Source organism: Bombina bombina, chromosome 9, assembly GCF_027579735.1.
Source record: "Bombina bombina isolate aBomBom1 chromosome 9, aBomBom1.pri, whole genome shotgun sequence".
NCBI classification, from domain to species: Eukaryota; Metazoa; Chordata; class Amphibia; order Anura; family Bombinatoridae; genus Bombina; species Bombina bombina.
Window position 1 is genome coordinate 87,749,715 of NC_069507.1, and position 24,868 is coordinate 87,774,582.

General features: G+C 41.2%; 1 protein-coding gene across 1 annotated transcript in view; it reads right to left on the minus strand.

The window, feature by feature from the left end:
- Window positions 1–24,868, minus strand: part of CCDC6 (coiled-coil domain containing 6) — a 321,876-nt gene that overhangs the window by 147,989 nt on the left and 149,019 nt on the right. The window contains exon 5 of the mRNA XM_053692244.1: window positions 10,277–10,437. Within this exon, the coding sequence (XP_053548219.1) occupies window positions 10,277–10,437 (161 nt within the window). The remainder of the gene's footprint in view (window positions 1–10,276; window positions 10,438–24,868) is intronic.

The window sequence follows — 24,868 nt, forward strand, 5'->3', positions numbered from 1 at the left end:
TAGATACATTCTCTACATGTAAAAGCTTATCATGACAACTATTACATACCACAGCTGGAGATATAATCTCCACAAATTTACAACAGATATACTTAGCTTTGGTAGAACTGTTATCAGGCAGCAGGGTTCCAACAGTGGTTTCTGAGACAGGATCAGATTGAGACATCTTGCAAATGTAAGAGAAAAAACTAAATATAAAGCAAAATTATTAATTTACTTATATGGCAGTTTCAGTAATGGGAAAAAAAATGCAAACAGCACAGCCCTCTGACATAGAAAAAGGCAAGAGGCATATAGAAATGGGGTTTAAAATAATTAAATTATTTGGCGCCAAGTATGACGCACAACGCAATATGAAATGTTTTGGTGCTAACATCCAGAAATGACACTCGCGTCATTGCAGACACAACCTTGTGCAAGGAAACTCGGCGTCAACTAAGAACGCCGGAAATGACTAATTTGTGTCACCGGACGTACCTTTGCCCCAAAAAATTCTTGCGCCAAAAATGATGCAATAAACATCAGCATTTTGCGACCTCGCGAGCCTAATTTTGCCCACGAAAATTGAATGAAAAAGCAGTCAATTTGAAAAAAGACTATATCCCAGGTAAAGAAAATATTTTTCTAAATATGTTTTTTCCAAATATGAAAAAAGGAAATATACATAAACCTGACTCATGGCAAATATAAGTATAATACATATATTTAGAACTTTATATTAATACATAAAGTGCCAAACCATAGCTGAGAGTGTCTTAAGTAATGAAAACATACTAACCGAAAGACACCCATCCACATAGCCAAACCAGTACTGAAACGGTTATCAGTAGAGGTAATGGAATATGAGAGTATATCGTCGATCTGAAAAAGGGAGGTAGGAGATGAATCTCTACGACCGATAACAGAGAACCTATGAAATAGATCTACCGTGAGGAAAACCATTGCATTCAATAGGTGATACTCCCTTCACATCCCTCTGACATTCACTATACTCTGAGAGGAATCGGGCTTCAAAATGCTGAGAAGCGCATATCAACGTAGAATCTAAGCACAAACTTACTTCACCACCTCCATAGGAGGCAAAGATTGTAAAAACTGAATTGTGGGTGTGATGAGGGGTGTATTTATAGGCATTTTGAGGTTTGGGAAACGTTGCCCCTCCTGGTAGAATTGTATATCCCATACGTCACTAGCTCATGGACTCTTGCCAATTACATGAAAGAAATAGCATTCTGTTGAAAAGAAAAAAAAGGCCTTCATGATTCAGATTTTAAACAACTTTCATGTTTACTTTTATCATCAAATTTGCTTTGTTCTTTTGGTATTCTTTATTAAAAGCTAAACCTAGCTAGGCTCATATGCTAATTTCTAAGCCTTTGAAGGCCTCCTCTTATCTCATTTGACTATTATGATTTTGACAGGCAGTGCTAGTTCACATGTGTCATATAGATAACAATGTGCTCACTCCTGTGGAGTTATTTATGAGTCAGCACTGACTGATTGGCTAAAATGCAAGTCTGTCAATAGCACTAAGATAAGGGGGCAGTCTGCAGGGGTTTAAATACAAGGTAATCACAGCAGTAAAAAGTGTATTAATATTACCGTATTGGTTATGAAAAACTGGGGAATTGTAATAAAGGGATTATCTAAGTGAGAGCAGTAACAAATCATATAACACATTTTTTTCGATTGCTCTAGACTTATTTACACAGTAGACAAAGTCTATTGATGAGTTTTTAGTGATAAAAAAAACTAAAATATATCACATTGAAGTTGAACAGAATGTCACAGCCGTCAGTCCAAAGTTACATGGATACTTAATGAACTTTCTAAGTTACATGGTTCACTGGAAAAGTCCTCAAAAATAATCAAAACAGATTCTAGATTTCTGTGTTACCTTCTTAAAAGATAATTAACACTTTTCTCAAGAAAGAGCTTCTGAAAACCTTAAAGGGACATGAAACCCAAAAACATTCTCACACAATTTAGGTACAACACAATTTTTAGCAACTTTCCAGTTTACTTCTATTATCAAATTTGCTTCATTCTCTTGGCATCATTTGTTGAAGGAGCAGCAATGCACTACTGGTTTTTAACTGAACACATGGGTGAGCCAATGACAATCGGCATATATATGCAGCCACCAATCAGCAGCTAGAACCTAGGTTCTTTGCTGCTCCTGAGCTTACCTAGATAAACCTTTCAGCAAAGGTTAACAAGAGAAGGAAGCACATTGAATAATTGGAAAGTTGTTTAAAATTGTATGATCTGTCTAAATCATGAAATATTTTTGGGGGATTTCATGTCCCTTTAAAAGGGACATTCCAGCCAAAATAGGAATCCACATGGACGCATTTCAGTTTTGAATAGAAGCATTTTTGTAATATACATCGATTAGCAAAAAATGCTTCTAAAAAAGCTACAGCTGTTTCAAAAGTGTATTTAAGTATGCACTGTGCATCAGCGTTTTAAATACAACACTTGCTCAGAGAGCCTAAGGTTAGTTGCCGACATGATTACAAGCCACACTGGTGCTCTGAGCAGCTGCAGTATTTAAAATGTTGGTGCACTGAGAATATCTAGCTATGCTTCACATGCAGAGAAAATGTTAACACTAAAACAGTGATAACTTTTACTAGAAGCATTATTGCCAAGAGATGCATCTTGGAAAACACAATTTATGCTTACCTGATAAATTTATTTCTCTTGTGGTGTATCCAGTCCACAGATCATCCATTACTTGTGGGATATTCTCATTCCCAACAGGAAGTTGCAAGAGGACACCCACAGCAGAGCTGTAATATAGCTCCTCCCCTAACTGTCATAGCCAGTCATTCGACCGAAAACAAGCCGAGAAAGAAGAACCATAGGGTGTAGTGGTTACTGTAGTTTAAATTTAAAAATTACCTGCCTTAAAATGACAGGGCGGGCCGTGGACTGGATACACCACAAGAGAAATAAATTTATCAGGTAAGCATAAATTGTGTTTTCTCTTGTAAGGTGTATACAGTCCACGGATCATCCATTACTTGTGGGATACCAATACCAAAGCTAAAGTACACGGATGAAGGGAGGGACAAGGCAGGAACTTAAATGGAAGGAACCACTGCCTGTAAAACCTCTCCCCCAAATATAGCCTCCGAAGAAGCAAAAGTATCAAATTTGTAAAATTTTGAAAAAGTATGAAGCGAAGACCAAGTCGCCGCCTTGCAAATCTGTTCAACAGAAGCCTCATTTTTAAAGGCCCAAGTGGAAGCCACAGCTCTAGTGGAATGAGTTGTAATCCTTTCAGGAGGCTGCTGTCCAACAGTCTCATAGGCTAAGCGGATTAAGCTTCTTAGCCAAAAAGAAAAAGAGGTTGCCAAAGCCTTTTGACCTCTCCTCTGTCCAGAGTAGACAACAAACAAAGCAGATGTTTGACGAAAATCTTTAGTAGCTTGTAAGTAAAACTTTAAAGCACAGACCACGTCCAGATTGTGTAACACAAGGATGGAACCACAATCTCTTGATTGATATTCTTGTTAGATACCACCTTAGGTAAGAACCCAGGTTTGGTACGCAGGACTACCTTATCCGTATGAAAAATCAGATAAGGAGAATCAAATTGTAAGGCAGATAGCTCAGAGACTCTACGAGCCGAGGAAATAGCTACCAAAAAAAAAAAAAAAAGAACTTTCCAAGATAAAAGTTTGATATCTATGGAATGAAGAGGTTCAAACGGAACTCCTTGAAGAACCTTAAGAACCAAGTTTAAGCTCCATGGTGGAGCAACAGGTTTAAACACAGGCTTGATTCAAACTAAAGCCTGACAAAATGCCTGAATGTCTGGAACATCTGCCAGACGCTAGTGCAAAAGAATAGACAGAGCAAAAATCTGTCCCTTTAAGAAACTAGCTGACAATCCTTTTTCCAAACCTTCTTGGAGAAAAGATAAAATCCTAGGAATCCTGACCTTACTCCATGAGTAACCCTTGGATTCACACCAATAAAGATATCTACGCCATACCTTATGGTAAATTTTCCTGGTGACAGGCTTTCATGCCTGTATTAAGGTATCAATAACTGACTCGGAGAAGCCACGCTTTGATAAAATCAAGCGTTCAATCTCCAGGCAGTCAGCCTCAGAGAAATTAGATTTGGATGGTTGAAAGGACCCTGAAGTAGAAGGTCCTGTCTCAGAGGCAGAGACCATGGTGGAAAGGATGACATGTCCACTAGATCTGCATACCAGGTCCTGCGTGGCCACACAGGTGCTATCAGAATCACTGATGCTCTCTCCTGCTTGATCTTGGCAATCAGTCGAGGGAGCAGAGGAAACGGTGGAATCACATAAGCCAGGTTGAAATACCAGGGCGCTGCTAGAGTATCTATCAGTGTCGCCTCGGGATCCCTGGACCTGGATCCGTAACACGGAAGCTTGGCGTTCTGGCGAGACGCCATGAGATCCAGTTCTGGTTTGCCCCAACGGAGAATCAGTTGTGCAAATACCTCCAGATGGAGTTCCCACTCTCCCGGATGAAAAGTCTGACGACTTAGAAAATCCGCCTCCCAGTGCTCTACACCTGGGATATGGATAGCTGATAGGTGGCAAGAGTGAATCTCTGCCCAGTGAATTATTTTTGAAACTTCTAACATCTCTAGGGAACTTCTTGTTCCCTCTCGATGGTTGATGTAAGCTACAGTCGTCATGTTGACCGACTGAAATCTGATGTACCTCAGAGTTTCTAACTGAGGCCAAACCTGAAGAGCCTTGAATATCGCTCTTAGTTCCAGAATATTTATTGGAAGGAGAGACTCCTCCTGAGTCCACGATCCCTGAGCCTTCAGGGAGTTCCAGACTGCACCCCAACCTAGAAGGCTGGCATTTGTTGTTACAATAGTCCAATCTGGCCTGCGAAGGTCATACCTTTGGACAGATGGACCAGAGATAGCCACCAGGGAAGAGGATCCCTGGTCTCTTGGTCCAGATTCAGTTGAGGGGACAAATCTGTGTAATCCCCGCTCCACTGACTGAGCCTGCATAGTTGCAGCGGTCTGAGATGTAAGCGTGCAAACGGCACTATGTCCATTGCTGCTACCATTAAGCCGATTACTTCCATACACTGAGCCACCAAAGGGCGCGGAATGGAATGGAGAACCCGACAGGAATTTAGAAGCTTTGATAACCTGGAATCCGTCAAGGTAAATTTTCATTTCTACAGAATCTATCAGAGTCCCTAGAAAGGAAACTCTTGTGAGTGGGGATAGAGAACACTTTTCCTCGTTAACTTTCCACCCATGCGACCTCAGAAATGCCAGTACTACGTCCGTATGAGACTTGGCAATTTGGAAGTTTGACGCCTGTATCAGGATGTCGTCTAAATAAGGGGCTACTGCTATGCCCCGCGGCCTTAGGACCGCCAAAAGCGACCCTAGAACCTTTGTAAAGATTCTTGGGGCTGTAGATAATCCAAAGGGAAAAGCTACAACTGGTAATGCCTGTCTTGAAAGGCAAACCTGAGAAACCGATGATGATCTTTGTGTATCGGAATGTGAAGATAAGCATCCTTTAGATCCACTGTAGTCATATATTGACCCTCCTGGATCAGTGGTAGGATGGTACGAATAGTTTCCATCTTGAACGATGGAACTTTGAGGAATTTGTTTAAGATCTTTAGATCCAAAATCGGTCTGAAGGTTCCCTCTTTTTTGGGAACCACAAACAGATTTGAGTAAAAACCCTGTTCCTCCTTTGGAACTGGATGGATCACTCCCATAACTAGGAGGTCTCGTACACAGTGTAAGAATGCCTCACTCTTTATCTGGTTTGCAGATAATTGTGAAAAGTGAAATCTCCCTTTTGGGGGGGAAGCTTTGAAGTCCAGAAGATATCCCTGGGATATAATTTCCAACGCCCAGGGATCCTGAACATCTCTTGCCCACGCCTGGGCGAAGAGTGAAAGTCTGGCCCCTACTAGATCCGTTACCGGATAGGGGGTCATTCCTTCATGCTGTCTTAGAGGCAGCAGCAGGCTTTTTGACCTGCTTACCTTTTTTCCAGGTCTGGTTTGGTCTCCAGACCGTCTTGGATTGAGCAAAAGTTCCCTCTTGTTTATTATTAGAGGAAGTTGATGCCGCACCTGCCTTGAAGTTTCGAAAGGCACGAAAATTAGACTGTTTGGCCCTAGATTTGGACCTGTCCTGAGGAAGGGCACAACCTTTTCCTCCCGTGATATCAGCAATAATCTCCTTCAAACCAGGCCCGAATAGGGTCTACCCCTTGAAGGGAATGTTAAGTAGCTTAGATTTTAAAGTCACGTCAGCTGACCATGATTTAAGACATAGCGCTCTGCGCGCCTGTATAGCAAAACCAGAATTCTTAGCCGTTAGTTTATTCAAATGAACAATGGCATCAGAAATAAAATAATTGGCTAGCTTAAGTGCTCTTAAGTTTGCCAAGTATGTCATCCAATGGAGTCTCTACCTGTAAAGCCTCTTCCAGAGACTCAAACCAGTACGCCGCAGCAGCAGTGACAGGGGCAATGCATGCAATGGGCTGTAGGATAAAACCTTGTTGAATAAATATTTTCTTAAGGTAACCTTCTAATTTTTTATCCATTGGCTCTAAAAAAGCACAACTGTCCTCGACAGGGATAGTAGTACGCTTTGCTAGAGTAGAAACTGCTCCCTCCACCTTAGGGACTGTCTGCCATAAGTCCCGTGTGGTGGCGTCTATTGGAAAACATGGAAGAGAACGGCACACCTGGTCTATCCCATTCCTTATTAATAATTTCTGTAAACCTTTTAGGTATTGGAAAAACATCAGTAAACACCGGCACTGCAAAGCATTTATCCAGTCTACAAAATTTCTCTGGCACTGCAATGGTATCACAGTCATTCAGAGCAGCTAAAATCTCCCTAAGTAACACGCGGAGGTGTTCAAGCTTAAATTTAAATGTAGAAATATTAGAATCAGGTCTCTTTCCTGAGTCATTAACATCACCCACTGACTGAAGCTCTCCTTCCTCAGCTTCTGCATATTGTGAGGCAGTATCAGACATGGTTCTTAAAGCGTCAGTATGCTCTGCATTTTGTCTCACCCCAGAGCTATCTCGCTTACCTCTAAGTTCAGGTAGTCTAGCTAATACCGCTGACAGTGTATTATCCATGACTGCCGCCATGTCTTGTAAAGTAAACGCTATGGGCGCCCTAGATGTACTTGGCACCATTTGAGCGTGAGTCCCTTGGGCGGTAGTCAAAGGGTCTGACACGTGGGGAGAGTTAGTCCATAACTTTCCCCTTGTCAGATTCCTCTGGTGATAATTTTTTTAAAAACAGAATATGATCTTTATTGCATAAAATGAAATCAGTACATTTGGTACACATTCTAAGAGGGGGTTCCACCATGGCTTTTAAACATAATGAACAAGGAGTTTCTTCTATGTCAGACATGTTTATACAGACTAGCAATGAGACTAGCAAGCTTGGAAAACACTTTAAATCAAGTTAACAAGCAAATATAAAAAACGGTACCGTGCCTTTAAGAGAAACAAATTTTGTCAGAATTTGAAAAACAGTGAAAAAATGCAGTAAATCAAACGAAATTTTTACAGTGTATGTAATAGGCTAGCAGAGCATTGCATCCACTTGCAAATGGATGATTAACCCCTTAGTTCAAAAAACGGATCCAAAAAACGAAAGACTTTTTTTTTTGTTTTTTACAGTCACAACCAACTGCCACAACAAGCTGTGGTCCTACCTTCCCCAATAAACGACTTTGGAAAGCCTTTGAGCCCTTTAGAGATGTCCTATAGCATACAGGGGACTCCTGAGGGAAGCTGGATGTCACAGTTTGTAATTTTAACTGCACCAACTGTAACTTTTATACTATAACAGTGGAAAGCCTCAGTAAAACTGTTTCTAGTCAAAATTTAAGCCAGCCATGTGGAAAAAACTAGGCCCCAATAAAGTTTTATCACCAATGCATATATAAAAACGATTAAACATGCCAGCAAACGTTTATATTGCAATATCATAAGGGTATTACCCCTGGGAGTAAGCATAATACCAGTCGTTATTAAATCACTGTATTCAGGCTTAACTTACATTAATCCGGTATCAGCAGCATTTTCTAGTGTTTTCCATCTCTAGAAAAAATTATAACTGCACATACCTGATAGCAGAATAAACTGCACGCCATTCTCTCGCTGAAGTTACCTCATCTGTGTAATCCCCTCAGACATATGTGAGAATAGCAATGGATCTTAGTTACAACCTGCTAAGATCATAGAAACCTCAGGCAGATTCTTCTTCTATTTACTGCCTGAGATAAAATAGCACAACTCCGGTACTATTTAAAAATAAACTTTTGATTGAAGAAAATAAACTAACTATATTTAACCACTCTCTCCTACAACATCCTAGCTTGTTGAGAGTTGCAAGAGAATGACTGGCTATGACAGTTAGGGGAGGAGCTATATTACAGCTCTGCTGTGGGTGTCCTCTTGCAACTTCCTGTTGGGAATGAGAATATCCCACAAGTAATGGATGATCCGTGGACTGGATACACCTTACAAGAGAAATAAGTTTCTATTCATCTAAATTATGACTGGAATGTCCCTTCAACTAAAGGCTACAATAATTCTAAAGTCACACTTAAAAGGGACACAATACTCATGTGCTAAATAATTTGGAAGTGATGCAGCATAACTATAAAAAGGTGACATGAAAATATCACCTGAACATCTCTATGTAAAAAGGGAAGATATTTTACCTCAACACTTATTCAGCTCACCAGAGTAAATGCTCTGTAAACAGTTAGAGTTGCCGTAAAGCTTCAAGTTGAAAAAAATAAAATAGCCAATCAGCATCAGCAGTGCTGAGGTTATGCATTGCTTTGATCTCATGAGATTTCACAGTAAACTTCCTTAAACTGAGTAGGAATCTAACATGATGCACACTCTCTTGGAAGCCCTGGGACACAAATCGCTTTACAGTGGGGTATGAATACTTAGGAAATGTTGAGGTAAATATCTTCCTTTTTTAGATAGAGATATTCATGTGATATTTTCTTGTCAGCTTTTTACAGCTATGCTGCATCACTTTCAAGTGCTTCACCATTTGGGTATCATGTCCCTTAAAATGGATGTTAAACAGTCTGTTTCATTACTGGAATAAAAAAGCACTAAGCAGTGACATATACTTGCTAGAAATCATTGCAATATGTATTTATCAATTTAAATGGATTTTATCATTTATTTTTAACTTAATTTGTGCAGTGTCCATTACTACCTGTAACAGCCCTACAAGGATGCAATGGTTTCGACAAGAATCTTATCTAGCATGATGTCACAAAACTTCCAGAGCTGGTTTATTATTAAGTGAATAGACCAGATAAACAGGGAGTCAGATTTGCTCATGTCGAAAAAGGTTCCACTCTTATCACATTTGAGGGCAGGGGCTACAGTGAGAAATTCTAAGTGCTAATGTTGCAAGAAAACAAGATGATTTCATATATTTGTTTTTAACAAAGGGACAGATAGTGATCACTACAATTATGTGCACGTGTTTATGTGAGCAACTAAGGCCATCTGCCTTCCAGTACCTCTTTGACAGTGCAGGCGCATTAGAAATACTGTACACAAACATGTGCTTCACCAAACAATTTGTTTAAACATTGAAAAAATAAGCGCTAAGCTTTAGTGTCCATAAATGAATGGGCAGTGCCATGTTGTAACCTAGTGTTCCTTCTCTGCAAAGGCAATCAGCAACAGTCATAAATTTGTTGCAACCAATGGCTGCAGGGAATACAGCAGTGTTAAGCCTGAACTCTACACTTCCACTTCTAACAGGAAATCGAAAGACTTGTAGATTTGTAGAGATAAATTACAGGAAAAAAGGATAAAATAAATAATAAAAGTTTATTTTAAAGTGTTTTAGTATATATATAACAATATCAAGGTGATTAATGGCCCTTTAAGGTCTTAGTAAGTAAAGTTATATTTAAACACCTACTTTAAAGGGACATTAAAAACTAAATACATTTTACAAGCATAGTTTAGAGGTTATGCGTATGTTCCATAATGGCAGCACTCATGATTAGAGGGAGGTGCGTGAAATCTATATAGTATTTAGAGCGATTTCATCTTCTGCAGTGCATGTTAGAGACATTGAAGACGTTTTAGGCATTGCTGGATTCATGTTCTTTCTAGTTAGCACACAGACAACAAACAGCTTTTGTCCTGACAAAAGCAGATCAGTCTGTAAAAATGCACATCTGGTACAGAGTCAAACTTACGTTGCAGCTGAGCTGCTCTTAACTGCTTCTTTAGCCTTTCTACCTCATTCTTCAAAAATCGTATGTGCCTCATCATGTTTTCTGGAGAATCTATGTCCATTGATATGTCTCGTGGTGACGGAGGAGCAGATACAGGTTGATCTAATTTTTCTTGTAAAATTCTAGAAAAACAGAGCACACCATCATTAAAATTACAAAAACAAAGTATATTGACAAACAGAAAGCTTGAAGAAAAATGTCTGATAAAACATCAACCATTGTATAGGAAGGAGGAAAAATCAATAACTACATCAAACAGGTCAATCTAAGTCACTGAGATCACTGCACTAGTTTGTGAAAATATCTGTCCGTCCTACAATTGACCATAGTGGGTAAAACCTACCATAAAGTTATAGGAATAAAAACAAAATGTTTCAAAAATATTACTTTTTACCTATACAGTAAATTCATCAACTTAGACTCATCTCAAAGCACCAAAAAATTATAATAATAATTGTGATATTGTAAAACAATGACAGCAGATTCTTGGCTAGAACATGTTTTAGCTAAGAAACTGCAAACTTATCTGGATAACTTGTTTGTCAAAATGTGTGGCCTTTGCTGCTGCTTATATAGTAATATAGGACAACTTTCTTCAAAATGTTTCCTCCCTATCTAACACTATCATATCACACACTATTATGACCCAATTCTTGTGCTTAGTCTGTAAATATGACATGTAAAATAAAACAAGCTCGCCAGTTAAAAGGGACAGTAAATCAAATTTTCATGATTCAAGTAGAGCATGCAATTTTAAACAACTTTCCAATTTACTTCTACAGGTAGGAAACCCTTTATCCAAACTGCTTTAAACTGTAAAAAAAGGTTTGGATTTAGGAATAGTCTGGATTTTGTAATATTTGTATCTGTAAAATGGGAGCAAGGGTAAACAACAAAATATTATTATATCATTTAGACAAAAAGGAAATTTATTCTTACCTGATAAATTTGTTTCTTTTACGATACAATGAGTCAACGGATTTCATCCTTACTTGTGGGATATCGCCTCCTGGTCAGCAGGAGGAGGCAAAGAGCACCACAGCAGAGCTGTATATATAGCTCCTCCCTTCCCTCCCACTCCAGTCATTCGACCAAAGTTAGGAAGAGAAAGGAAAAGCCAAGGTGCAGAGGTGACTTAAGTTTTAACAAAATGAAAGACCTGTCTTAGAAAAACAGGGTGGGCCGTGGACTCATCGTATCGTAAAATAAACAAATTTATCAGGTAAGAATACATTTCCTTTTCTTTTACAAGATAAGGTGAGTCCACGGATTTCATCCTTACTTGTGGGATACAATACCAAAGCTATAGTACACGGATGAAAGGGAGGGACAAGACAGGGAACCTAAACGGAAGGCACCACTGCTTGAAGAACTTTTCTCCCAAAAACCGCCTCAGATGAGGCAAAAGTATCAAATTTGTAAAATTTGTAAAAAGTGTGAAGAGACGACCAAGTTGCAGCTTTGCAAATCTGTTCAACAGAAGCTTCATTTTTGAATGCCCAAGAGGAAGCCACAGCCCTAGTAGAATGGGCCGTAATTCGTTCAGGAGGCTGCTGTCAAGCAGTCTCATATGCAAAATGGATGATACTCTTCAGCCAAAAAGAAAGAGAGGTAGCCGTAGCTTTCTGACCTCTACGTTTCCCTGAATAAACGACAAACAAGGAAAACGAAAATCCTTAGTCGCCTGTAAGTAGAACTTCAAGGCACGGACCACGTCCAAATTATGTAACGGACGCTCCTTCTTAGAAGAAGGATTAGGACACAAAGAAGGAACAACAATTTCCTGATTAATATTTTTGTTTGAAACAACCTTAGGAAGAAATCACATTGCAATGCCGAAAGCTCAAAAACTCTGCGAGCAGAAGAAATGGCAACCAAAAATAAAACTTTCCAAGACAATAACTTAACATCTATAGAATGCATAGGTTCAAACGGAACCCCTTGAAGAACGTGAATAACTAAATTCAAACTCCAAGGAGGAGCAATTGGTCTAAACACAGGCCTGATTCTAGTCAGAGCCTGACAAAAAAACTGAACATCTGGAACATCTGCCAGACGCTTGTGCAACAAAATAGATAAAGCAGAAATCTGTCCCTTTAGGGAACTTGCTGACAACCCGTTCTCCAATCCATCTTGGAGAAAAGACAAAATCCTGGGAATCCTAACTCTACTCCATGAGTAGCCCTCGGATTCGCACCAATAAAGATATTTACGCCATATTTTATGGTAAATTTTCCTAGTAACAGGCTTACGTGCCTGAATCAGGGCATCTATGACCGAATCAGAAAAACCTTGCTTAGATAAAATTAAGCGTTCAATCTCCAAGCAGCTGCAGAGAAACTAGATTCGGATGGTGGAAGGGTCCCTGAATGAGGTCTTTCCTCAAAGGAAGCTTCCACGGTGGTCAAGATGACATGTCCACCAGATCGGCATACCAAGTCCTGCGAGGCCACGCAGGAGCGATGAGGATTACCGATGCCCTCTCCTGTTTGACTCGAGCAATCACCCGGAGCAGGAGAGCAAATGGAGGAAACACATAAGCTAGGCTGAAAGACCAAGGCACCACCAAGGCATCTATCAGCTCGGCCTGAGGATCCCTGGACCTCAGGAGTTTGGCATTCTGACGAGATGCCATGAGATCCAACTCCGGTCTGCCCCATCTGAGGATCAAGTTGGAAAAGACCTCCGTCTGGAGTTCCCACTCTCCCGGATGAAATGTCCGTCTGCTCAGAAAATCCGCCTCCCAGTTGTCTCCCCCTGGGATATGGATCGCCGACAGATGGCAAGAGTGAGACTCCGCCCACTGTATTATCCTGTTACCTCCGTCATCGCTAAGGAACTTCTTGTTCCTCCTTGATGATTGATGTAAGCTACCGTCGTTATGTTGTCCGACTGGAATCTGATGAATTGAGCCAAAGCCAACTGAGGCCAAGCCTGAAGCGCATTGAATATTGCTCTCAATTCTAGATTATTTATGGGAAGGAGAGACTCCGCCTGAGTCCATACACCCTGAGCCCTTAGGGAGTTCCAGACTGCTCCCCATCCTATCAGGCTGGCATCCGTTGTCACTATCACCCATGAGGGCCTGCGGAAGCATGTCCCCTGGGACAGATGATCCAGCGACAACCACCATAGAAGAGAAGTTCCTTGTTTCCTGATCTAGAGTTATTTGAGGAGATAAATTTGTATAATCTCCATTCCACTGACTGAGCATGCTCAGTTGCAGAGGCCTGAGATGAAAACGAGCAAACGGTACGATGTCCATTGCTGCTACCATCAACCCAATTACCTCCATGCACTGAGCCACTGACGGCCGAGGATTGGTCCGAAGGGCTTGGCATGTATCCAGAATAGAGGGACTAGAGAACTCTTTTCCAGATTTACCTTCCACCCATGAGTCCTCAGGAAGGATAGAACAATATCGGTATGAGACTTTGCTAGCTGATAAGACGCCTGGGATCAGAATATCGTCCAGATAAGGCGCTACTGCAATGCCTCGCAGTCTTAGAACCGCCAGCAGGGACCCCAGAACCTTTGTGAAAATCATGGGAGCCGTGGCCAGACCGAAAGGAAGGGCCACAAACTGAAAATGTTTGTCCAGAAAGGCAAATCTCAGGAACTTGTGATGATCTCTGTGGATAGGAACATGAAGATATGCGTCCTTCAGGTCCACGGTAGTCATAAATTGACCCTCCTGGATCATTGGAAGGATGGTACGAATAGTTTCCATCTTGAAGGATTGAACTCTGAGAAACTTGTTTAGACTTTTGAGGTCTAAAATAGGTCGGAACGTTCCCTCTTTTTTGGGAACTACAAAGAGATTTGAATAAAACCCTTGTCCCTGTTCCTGTATTGGAACAGGACATATGACCCCCATGGAGGAGAGATCTCTTACACAGCGTAAGAACGCCTCTTTTTATCTGGTCTACAGACAATTGTGAAAGAAGAAACCTTCCTCTGGGGGAGGGATTTTTTAACTCCAACTGATACCCCTGAGACACAATGTCCAGGTATCCTGAACTTCTCTTATCCAAGCCTGGACAAAGAGAAAGTCTTCCCCCTACCAGATCCGGGCCCGGATCGGGGGCCGCCCCTTCATGCCGTCTTGGTAGTGGCAGCCTGCTTCTTGGACTGCTTACCCTTGTTCCAAGACTGGTTTGGTCTCCAAGTGGACTTGGCCTGTGAATAATCCCCTTCCTGTTTAGCGGAAGAGGAAGAGGGCACCCCTTTGAAATTTCGAAAGGAATGAAAATTACTCAGTCGCCCTTTCTGTTTGGACTTTTTATCCTGAGGGAGTTGATGACCCTTGCCTCCCGTAATGTCTGAAATAATTTCCTTCAAGTCAGGCCCGAACAGGGTCTTCCCCTTGTAAGGAATAGTCAAAAGCTTAGACTTGGATGACACATCCGCAGATCAAGACTTTAACCATAAAGCCCGATGTGCTAAGATGGCAAAGCCCGAACTCTTAGCCGCCAATTTAGTAATCTGCAGAGAAGCATCCATAATAAACAAATTAGCTAACTTAAGAGCTTTAATCCGATCCTGTATCTCTTCCAAGGGAGTCTCTGTCTTAAGAGACTCCTCTAGAGCATCAAACCAGAACGCAGCCGCACTAGTCACAGTAACAATGCAGGCCGCCGGTTGTAAAAGAAATCCCTGGTGAACGTAAACCTTCTTAAGAAGATCTTCTTATCCATGGGGTCTTTAAAGGCACAACTATCCTCGATAGGAATAGTAGTTCGCTTGGCCAGGGTAGATATAGCCCCCTCTACTTTAGGGACCGTCTGCCAAGAATCCCTAATAGCGTCAGCTATAGGATACATCTTTTTAAATACAGGCGAAGGAGAAAAAGGAATACCTGGTCTTCCCCATTCCTTTGCAATAATCTCTGAAGTTCTTTTAGGAACTGGAAAGACGTCTGAGTAAGAAGAAATGTCCAAATATCTGTCTAACTTACTCAATTTTTCTGGCGGGACATTGATGAAGCGTAAACCTGAAAGAAATCACATCAGGATCAGTTAAGGGCAAGGCACTCCCTGCTTCAGAGAGCTCACCCTCAGAGAGTACCTCCGTACTTTCCAACTCAGAGCCCCTGGAGGGTGCATCCGCAATCGCCACCATGGAATCAGTGGCACACGTGCCCACATAGGTGTCCCGTCTTGTACGCTTGCCGTGCGAAATAGGAAGGTTGGATAACGCATCAGAAAACGTAGAGTACATCACTGCAGCAATGTCCTTTAATGTAAATGCTGCAGACACTGGGGAAATACATGACCCTGCTTGTGCGGGCGTTAAGGGCTGTGGCGCTTGGGGAGAAAGTTGCAGCATACCTTGCATCTCATCTATAGACTCCTGAGAAGCATCTGTCTTAGGCAAAGGTTTATCACAACAAATTTGGTCCCTATAATGTAAGGCTCTCTCACAACATGAAGGACAAAAAGGAACCGGAGGTTCCACTGGGGCATTCAAACACATAGAACAAGTTACAACTTGGATGTCATCTGAATCCATACTAAAAGTAATAATAATAATGTAGTTAGAAGTTGTCAGTAGTTAAAGAGAACCTTATTACAAGTACACTGTCTCTTTAAGAAATAAACTGACAACAATTTTTCCTGCAAGCAAAACGATATAACAACAACTGCAGAAAAAAACGTATAGTCACCAAGCACCTCGCCTCAACCGCTCTGCTGAGGCACCTACCTGCCCCCACGGTTCTCTGACCACTCCTAGGAACAATCCGGAACAGAGCCTATAACCGCTTGCTTTAGTCAGAAACCATGCGGTCTAGGCGTTACTTGCAATGTGCCTCTATCAACCGGAGACTTCCGGAGTAAGAGCAACTGCGCAGCAATTACTGGAGAGCGTGCCAAGTCAAAACTCCGCCCATCGTGGGCATCGTCAATGCCACCATTAAACCCCGGGAAAATATCATAGGCAAAGGTTTCATGTAACCGCCAAAAAAAAACAAAATGAATTACCAGCCGCAAAACCGGAGTCCAATAATCAGACTCCGGCAACATATCCCAGCGTCAGCCCAAAAAATAAAAGCATTTACCAGCCGCTCCTGTTGTCTAATAAAGAGTAAGGCTAAATGCTAACAGTGTCCCAAGTGTACTCTTATTAACACAAACACTGACACATATAGCTGTGTTGGTAACATTCACACACTCTAAAAATAGGGAAGCCCTTTACTAAGAGCCTGGTTCCCCAAATATGAAAGGAGTACAGCCAGTGCTGACATATGCCCAAAAGCCCCAGAAATGAAAGACTGCACTTACCTTAATGCCGAGTACCAGCATGACGAGTCTCACAGCGTAAAGAGGTCCATCTGCACCCTCCTTCAGCTCTGTGAACACAGAAGGGCCTTAGTTAATACTCTCTAAGACCATCAACATAAGGGCAGCACAAGTATGGGAGACGCAGTGAAGCTAAAACCCCACCAGTTCCCATTGCTTTAAAGCCACCTGTAGCTCTACTCTAGAGGCTGACAAGGAATACAGCTACACCCTATAGAAAAATAGCACACTTTGGTACCATTTTAAAAATAATAAACTCTTGATTGAAGAATCTAACCTAACACCTCACTTTACCTCTTCCTATCACTAACACAGGCAAAGAGAATGACTGGGTGGGAGGGAAGGGAGGAGCTATATATACAGCTCTGCTGTGGTGCTCTTTGCCTCCTCCTGCTGACCAGAAGGCGATATCCCACAAGTAAGAATGAAATCCGTGGACTCATCGTATCTTGTAAAAGAAATTTACATATCTTTATATCATTTATATTACATCTGTATACATGGTACCATCATAAAGATAGTACAGCATTGTAATCAGAAAGGTAACAGTTGTTCTAATTAAATATAGAGGCGCATTAGTATTTTAGAATACGCAAATAAAATAAAAAATCAGCAGAGAAGTGTGTGTGAAAATGGGAAGTTTTTTAATTTCTTTTATTTTTAAAAATATATGAATAAAAAGTTTGGATTTTAGAATTCTTGATTTGAGGATTTGTACCTTTATTATCTATTTTGCTTCATTCTCTTGGTATCCTTTGTTGAAAAGCATACCTAGGTAGGCTCAGGAGCAGCAATGCACTGATGGGAGCTAGCTGGTGTTTGGTGGCTGTACATATATACCTCTTTCCATTTGCTCATCCAGTGTTATCAGGTAGCTTCCAGAAGCAAATTGCTGTTAATTCAGGAAAGAATACTAAAAAAATTAAGCAAATTTGATAAAAGAAGTAAATTGGAAAGTTGTTTTAAATTGTATGACCTATCTGAATCATGAAAGAAAAAAAAAAGGGTTTCATGTCCCTTTAAATATAGGGCAATTTCCACCTAAATGGTTTGACTCAGCCAAAATAAACTTTGTTCATTAAAGATGATAATTTTTAATAAATAAAATAAAACCCCATAGCAGATGCCTGTCTGCAACATATCAAGAAGCTAAACACCAAAGACACCAGACCTCACATCAAATACATTATTCCATCACAATCTTTAAAGGGTCAGTAAATTTAAGATTCTCAAAACGTCAGTCATTCTTTTTTATGTTAGCATTACAACCGCTTATTTTAATTTTTTTTTAAAAAACAACAATATTTATATATAATAATTATGCTTACTTTTTGTTATAGAACCGTTAGTGCACGGTACTTCTCCAACCCCTCTATGACAAATCTTACATGGGAGTTATTTAGTTCAGCCCTCATAAAATGTCTGTCACGCATCAATGTAGGACTTAAAAGGACATACCACCCACATTTTTTCTTTTATGATTTAGAAAGAGAATGCAATGTTAAACATCTTTCTAATTTACTTATATTATCTAATTTGTTTGATTCTATGGATATTCTTTGATGAAAAGCATATCTAGATATGCTCACTAGCGGATGATTGGTTGCTGCACATAGAAGCATCATGTGATTGGCTCACCATGTACATTGCTTTTTATTCAAATAAGGATATTTAAAAAATGAAGCAAAATAAATTATGGAAGTAAATTGTAATGTTGTTTAAATTTCTATTCTCTATCTGAATCATGAAAGAAAGATTTTGGGTTTAGTGGCCCTTTAAAGGGCCATAATACCCAAATGTTTAAACACTTGAAAGTGATGCAACATAGCTGTAAAAAGCTGACTAGAAAATATCTCCTGAACATCTCTATGTAAAAAAGAAAGATATTTTACCTCAAAAGTTCCTCAGTAGCCACCTCCCATTGTAAAAGATTTCTAAGCAGCATTTTAGTGTGTCTGTCCTGGGACATCTGAAAGGATGAGCCTCGTGAACTCTCATATTATTTCACCAATCAGGTAAAGGAAGCTTACTATGAAATCTCATGAGAGTTAAGTCAAATCTCATGAGATCACAGTAAGAGTTCATGACCTCAGCACTGCTGATGCTGATTGGCTGCTGTTCATTTCTTCATTTTTTTTTTATTTTTACCTGCAGCTGGGAGCAGGTGAAGTATAACTTTTTACACAGAACTTACTCTTCTGAACTGAGGAGATTGTGAGGTAAAATATCTTCCTTTTTTACATAGAGATGCTCAGGTGATATTTTCCTGTCAGCTTTTTACAGTTATACTGCATCAGTTTCAAGTGATATAGCATATGAGTATTATGTCCCTTTAAGTGACAGTCTACACCAGAATTTTTATTGTTTAAAAAGATAGATAATCCATTTATTACCCATTCTCTAGTTTTGCACAACCAGCACAGTTATATAAAGACACTTTTTACCTCTGTGATTACCTTGTATCTAATCCTCTGCAAACTGCCCCCATTTATTATTATTATTATCAGGTATTTGTAGAGCGCCAACAGATTCCGCAGCGCTGTAAACATAGTCGGTATACAGGATAGCTTTTGCAGGGATCAAGTGGGTAGAAGGCCCTGCCGAGAGTTGCACTGTTGTAGTCGGCTCTTATGAAGGCGATCTGCAAACAGCTGGGCTCATAGGCTTACATTCTAAGGGGTTCAAGGGGAAAGCAATGGAGTTAGTGTTAGTTGTAAGCATCCCTGTTTTTAGGGAGCGCTTGAAGCTGTTAAAACTAGAAGAGAGTCTTATGGAGCGAGGCAGGGAGTTCCACAAGATGGGGGCCAGTCTGGAGAAGTCCTGTAAACGGGAATGTGATGAAGTAACAAGAGAGGAGGAGATCCTGAGTTGATCGAAGGGGACGGGAGGGAGAGTATCTGGAGACAAGTTCTGAAATGTTCTGAAGTTATTTCAGTTCTTTTGACAGACATCTATTTTAGCCAATCAGAGCTGGCTCACCTGAACTCCACGTGCGTAAGCACAGTGTTAGCTATATGACACACATGAACTAACACCATCTAGTGGTGAAAAACTGTCAAAATGCCCTGAGAGAAGAGGTGGCCTTCAAGGGCTTAGAAATTAGCATATGAACTTCCTAAGTGTAGCTTTCAACTAAGAATATCAAGAGAACAAAGCAAAAACACAATTTATGCTTACCTGATAAATTTATTTCTCTTGTGATGTATCCAGTCCACGGATCATCCATTACTTGTGGGATATTCTCAGTCCCAACAGGAAGTTGCAAGAGGACACCCACAGCAGAGCTGTAATATAGCTCCTCCCCTAACTGTCATAGCCAGTCATTCGACCGAAAACAAGCCGAGAAAGAAGAACCATAGGGTGCAGTGGTTACTGTAGTTTAAATTTAAAAATTACCTGCCTTAAAATGACAGGGCGGGCCGTGGACTGGATACACCACAAGAGAAATAAATTTATCAGGTAAGCATAAATTGTGTTTTCTCTTGTAAGGTGTATACAGTCCACGGATCATCCATTACTTGTGGGATACCAATACCAAAGCTAAAGTACACGGATGAAGGGAGGGACAAGGCAGGAACTTAAATGGAAGGAACCACTGCCCGTAAAACCTTTCTCCCAAATATAGCCTCCAAAGAAGCAAAAGTATCAAATTTGTAAAATTTTGAAAAAATATGAAGCGAAGACCAAGTCGTCGCCTTGCAAATCTGATCAAAAGAAGCCTCATTTTTAAATGCCCAAGTGGAAGCCACAGCTCAAATGGAATGAGCTGTAATCCTTTCAGGAGGTTGCTGTCCAGCAGTCTCATAGGCTAAGCGGATTAAGCTTCTTAGTCAAAAGAAAAAGAGGTTGCCGAAGCCTTTTGACCTCTCCTCTGTCCAGAGTAGACAACAAACAAAGCAGATGTTTGACGAAAATCTTTATTAGCTTGTAAGTAAAACTTTAAAGCACAGACCACGTCCAAATTGTGTAACACAAGGATGGAACAACAATCTCTTGATTGATATTCTTGTTAGATACCACCTTAGGTAAGAACCCAGGTTTGGTACGCAGGACTACCTTATCCGTATGAAAAATCAGATAAGGAGAATCACATTGTAAGGCAGATAGCTCAGAGACTCTACGAGCCGAGGAAATAGCTACCAAAAAAAAAGAACTTTCCAAGATAAAAGCTTGATATCTATGGAATGAAGAGGTTCAAACGGAACTCCTTGAAGAACCTTAAGAACCAAGTTTAAGCTCCATGGTGGAGCTACAGGTTTAAACACAGGCTTGATTCTAACTAAAGCCTGACAAAATGCCTGAACGTCTGGAACATCTGCCAGACGCTTAACTAGCTGACAATCCTTTTTCCAAACCTTCTTGGAGAAAAGATAATATCCTAGCAATCCTGACCTTACTCCATAAGTAACCCTTGGATTCAAACCAATAAAGATATCTACGCCATACCTTATGGTAAATTTTCCTGGTGACAGGCTTTCGTGCCTGTATTAAGGTATCAATAACTGACTCGGAGAAGCCACGCTTTGGTAAAATACAGCGTTCAATCTCCAGGCAGTCAGCCTCAGAGAAATTAGATTTGGATGGTTGAAAGGACCCTGAAGTAGAAGGTCCTGTTTCAGAGGCAGAGGCCATGGTGGAAAGGATGACATGTCCACTAGATCTGCATACCAGGTCCTGCGTGGCCACGCAGGTGCTATCAGAATCACTGATGCTCTCTCCTGCTTGATCTTGGCAATCAGTCGAGGGAGCAGAGGAAACGGTGGAAACACATAAGCCAGGTTGAAAGACCAGGGCGCTGCTAGAGCATCTATCAGTGTCGCCTTGGGATCCCTGGACCTGGATCCGTAACACGGAAGCTTGGCATTCTGGCGAGACGCCATGAGATCCAGTTCTGGTTTGCCCCAACGATGAATCAGTTGTGCAAATGCCTCCGGATGGAGTTCCCACTCTCCCGGATGAAAAGTCTGACGACTTAGAAAATCCGCCTCCCAGTGCTCTACACCTGGGATATGGATAGCTGATAGGTGGCAAGAGTGAATCTCTGCCCAGCGAATTATTTTTGAAACTTCTAACATCTCTAGGGAACTTCTCGTTCCCCCTTGATGGTTGATGTAAGCTACAGTCGTGATGTTGTCCGACTGAAATCTGATGTACCTCAGAGTTGCTAACTGAGGCCAAGCCTGAAGAGCCTTGAATATCGCTCTTAGTTCCAGAATATTTAATGGAAGGAGAGACTCCTCCTGAGTCCACGATCCCTGAGCCTTCAGGGAGTTCCAGACTGCACCCCAACCTAGAAGGCTGGCATCTGTCGTAACAATTGTCCAATCTGGCCTGCGAAAGGTCATACCTTTGGACAGATGGACCCGAGATAGCCACCAGAGAAGAGAATCCCTGGTCTCTTGGTCCAGATTCAGTTGAGGGGACAAATCTGTGTAATCCCCGCTCCACTGACTGAGCATGCATAGTTGCAGCGGTCTGAGATGTAAGCGTGCAAACGGCACTATGTCCATTACCGAAGGGCGTGGAATGGAATGAAGAACCCGGCAGGAATTTAGAAGCTTTGATAACCTGGACTCCGTCAGGTGAATTTTCATTTCTACAGAATCTATCAGAGTCCCTAGAAAGGAAACTCTTGTGAGTGGGGATAGAGAACTCTTTTCCTCGTTCACTTTCCACCCATGCGACCACAGAAATGCCAGCACTACGTCCGTATGAGACTTGGCAATTTGGAAGTTTGACGCCTGTATCAGGATGTCGTCTAAATAAGGGGCTACTGCTATGTCCCGCGGCCTTAGGACCGCCATAAGTGACCCTAGAACCTTTGTAAAGATTCTTGGGGCTGTAGCTAATCCCAAGGGAAGAGCTACAACTGGTAATGCCTGTCTTAAAAGGCAAACCTGAGAAACCGATGATGATCTTTGTGTATCGGAATGTGAAGATAAGCATCCTTTAGATCCACTGTAGTCATATATTGACCCTCCTGGATCAGTGGTAGGATGGTACGAATAGTTTCCATCTTGAACGATGGAACTTTGAGGAATTTGTTTAAGATCTTTAGATCCAAAATTGGTCTGAAGGTTCCCTCTTTTTTGGGAACCACAAACAGATTTGAGTAAAAACCCTGTCCCTGTTCCTCCTTTGGAACTGGATGGATCACTTCCATAACTAGGAGGACTCGTACACAGTGTAAGAATGCCTCTCTCTTTATCTGGTGTGCAGATGATTGTGAAAGGTGAAATCTCCCTTTTGGGGGGAAGCTTTGAAGTCCAGAAGATATCCCTGGGATATAATTTCCAACGCCCAGGGATCCTGAACATCTCTTGCCCACGCCTGGGCAAAGAGTGAAAGTCTGCCCCCTACTAGATCCGTTCCCGGATAGGGGGCCGTTCCTTCATGCTGTCTTAGAGGCAGCAGCAGGCTTTTTTTACCTGCTTACCTTTTTTCCATGTCAGGTTTTGTCTCCAGACCGTCTTGGATTGAGCAAAAGTTCCCTCTTGTTTATTATTAGAGGAAGTTGATGCCGCACCTGCCTTGAAGTTTTGAAAGGCACGAAAATTAGACTGTTTGGCCTTAGATTTTGACCTGTCCTGAGGAAGGGCATGACCTTTTCCTCCAGTGATATCAGCAATAATCTCCTTCAACCAGGCCCGAATAGGGTCTGCCCCTTGAAGGGAATGTTAAGTAGCTTAGATTTTGAAGTCACGTCAGCTGACCATGATCTAAGCCATAGCGCTCTGCGCGCCTGTATAGCAAAACCAGAATTCTTAGCCGTTAGTTTAGTCAAATTAACAATGGCATCATAATAAAAGAATTGGCTAGCTTAAGTGCTTTAAGTTTGCCAAGTATGTCATCCAATGGAGTCGCTACCTGTAAAGCCTCTTCCAGAGACTCAAACCAGTACGCCGCAGCAGCAGTGACAGGGGCAATGCATGCAAGGGGCTGTAGGATAAAACCTTGTTGAATAAATATTTTCTTAAGGTAACCTCTAATTTTTTATCCATTGGATAAAAAAAAAAAAAAAGCACAACTGTCCTCGACAGGGATAGTAGTACGCTTTACTAAAGTAGAAACTGCTCCCTCCACCTTAGGGACTGTCTGCCATAAGTCCCATGTGGTGGCGTCTATTGGAAACATTTTTCTAAAAATAGGAGGGGAAGAGAACGGCACACCTGGTCTATCCCATTCCTTATTAATAATTTCTGTAAACCTTTTAGGTATTTGGAAAAACATCAGTACACACCGGCACTGCAAAGTATTTATCCAGTCTACACAATTTCTCTGGCACTGCAATGGTATCACAGTCATTCAGAGCAGCTAAAACCTCCCTGAGCAACACGCGGAGGTGTTCAAGCTTAAATTTAAATGTAGAAATATTAGAATCAGGTATCTTTCCTGAGTCATTAACATCACCCACTGACTGAAGCTCTCTTTCCTCAGCTTCTGCATATTGTGAGGCAGTATCAGACATGGTTCTTAAAGCGTCAGTATGCTCTGCATTTTGTCTCACCCCAGAGCTATCTCGCTTACCTCTAAGTTCAGGTAGTCTGGCTAATACCGCTGACAGTGTATTATCCATGACTGCCGCCATGTCTTGTAAAGTAAACGCTATGGGCGCCCTAGATGTACTTGGCGCCATTTGAGCGTGAGTCCCTTAAGCGGGAGTCAAAGGGTCTGACACGTGGGGAAAGTTAATCGGCATAACGTCCCCCTCGTCAGATTCCTCTGGTAATACATTTTTTAAAGACAGAAAATGATCTTTATTGCATAAAATTAAATCAGTACATTTGGTACACATTCTAAGAGGGGGTTCCACCATGTCTTTTAAACATAATAAACAAGGAGTTTCTTCTATGTCAGACATGTTTATACAGAATAGCAATGAGACTAGCAAGCTTGGAAAACACTTTAAATCAAGTTAACAAGCAAATATAAAAAACGGTACTGTGCCTTTAAGAGAAACAAATTTTGTCAGAATTTGAAAAACAGTGAAAAAATGCAGTAAATCAAACAAAATTTTTACAGTGTGTATAATAGGCTAACAGAGCATTGCACCCACTTGCAAATGGATGATTAACCCCTTAGTTAAAAAAACGGATAAAAAAAAACGAAATAGACGTTTTTTAACAGTCACAACCAACTGCCACAGCAAGCTGTGGCCCTACCTTCCCCAATAAACGACTTTGGAAAGCCTTTGGGCCCTTTAGAGATGTCCTATAGCATTCAGAGGGCCTTTGAGGGAAGCTGGATGTCACAG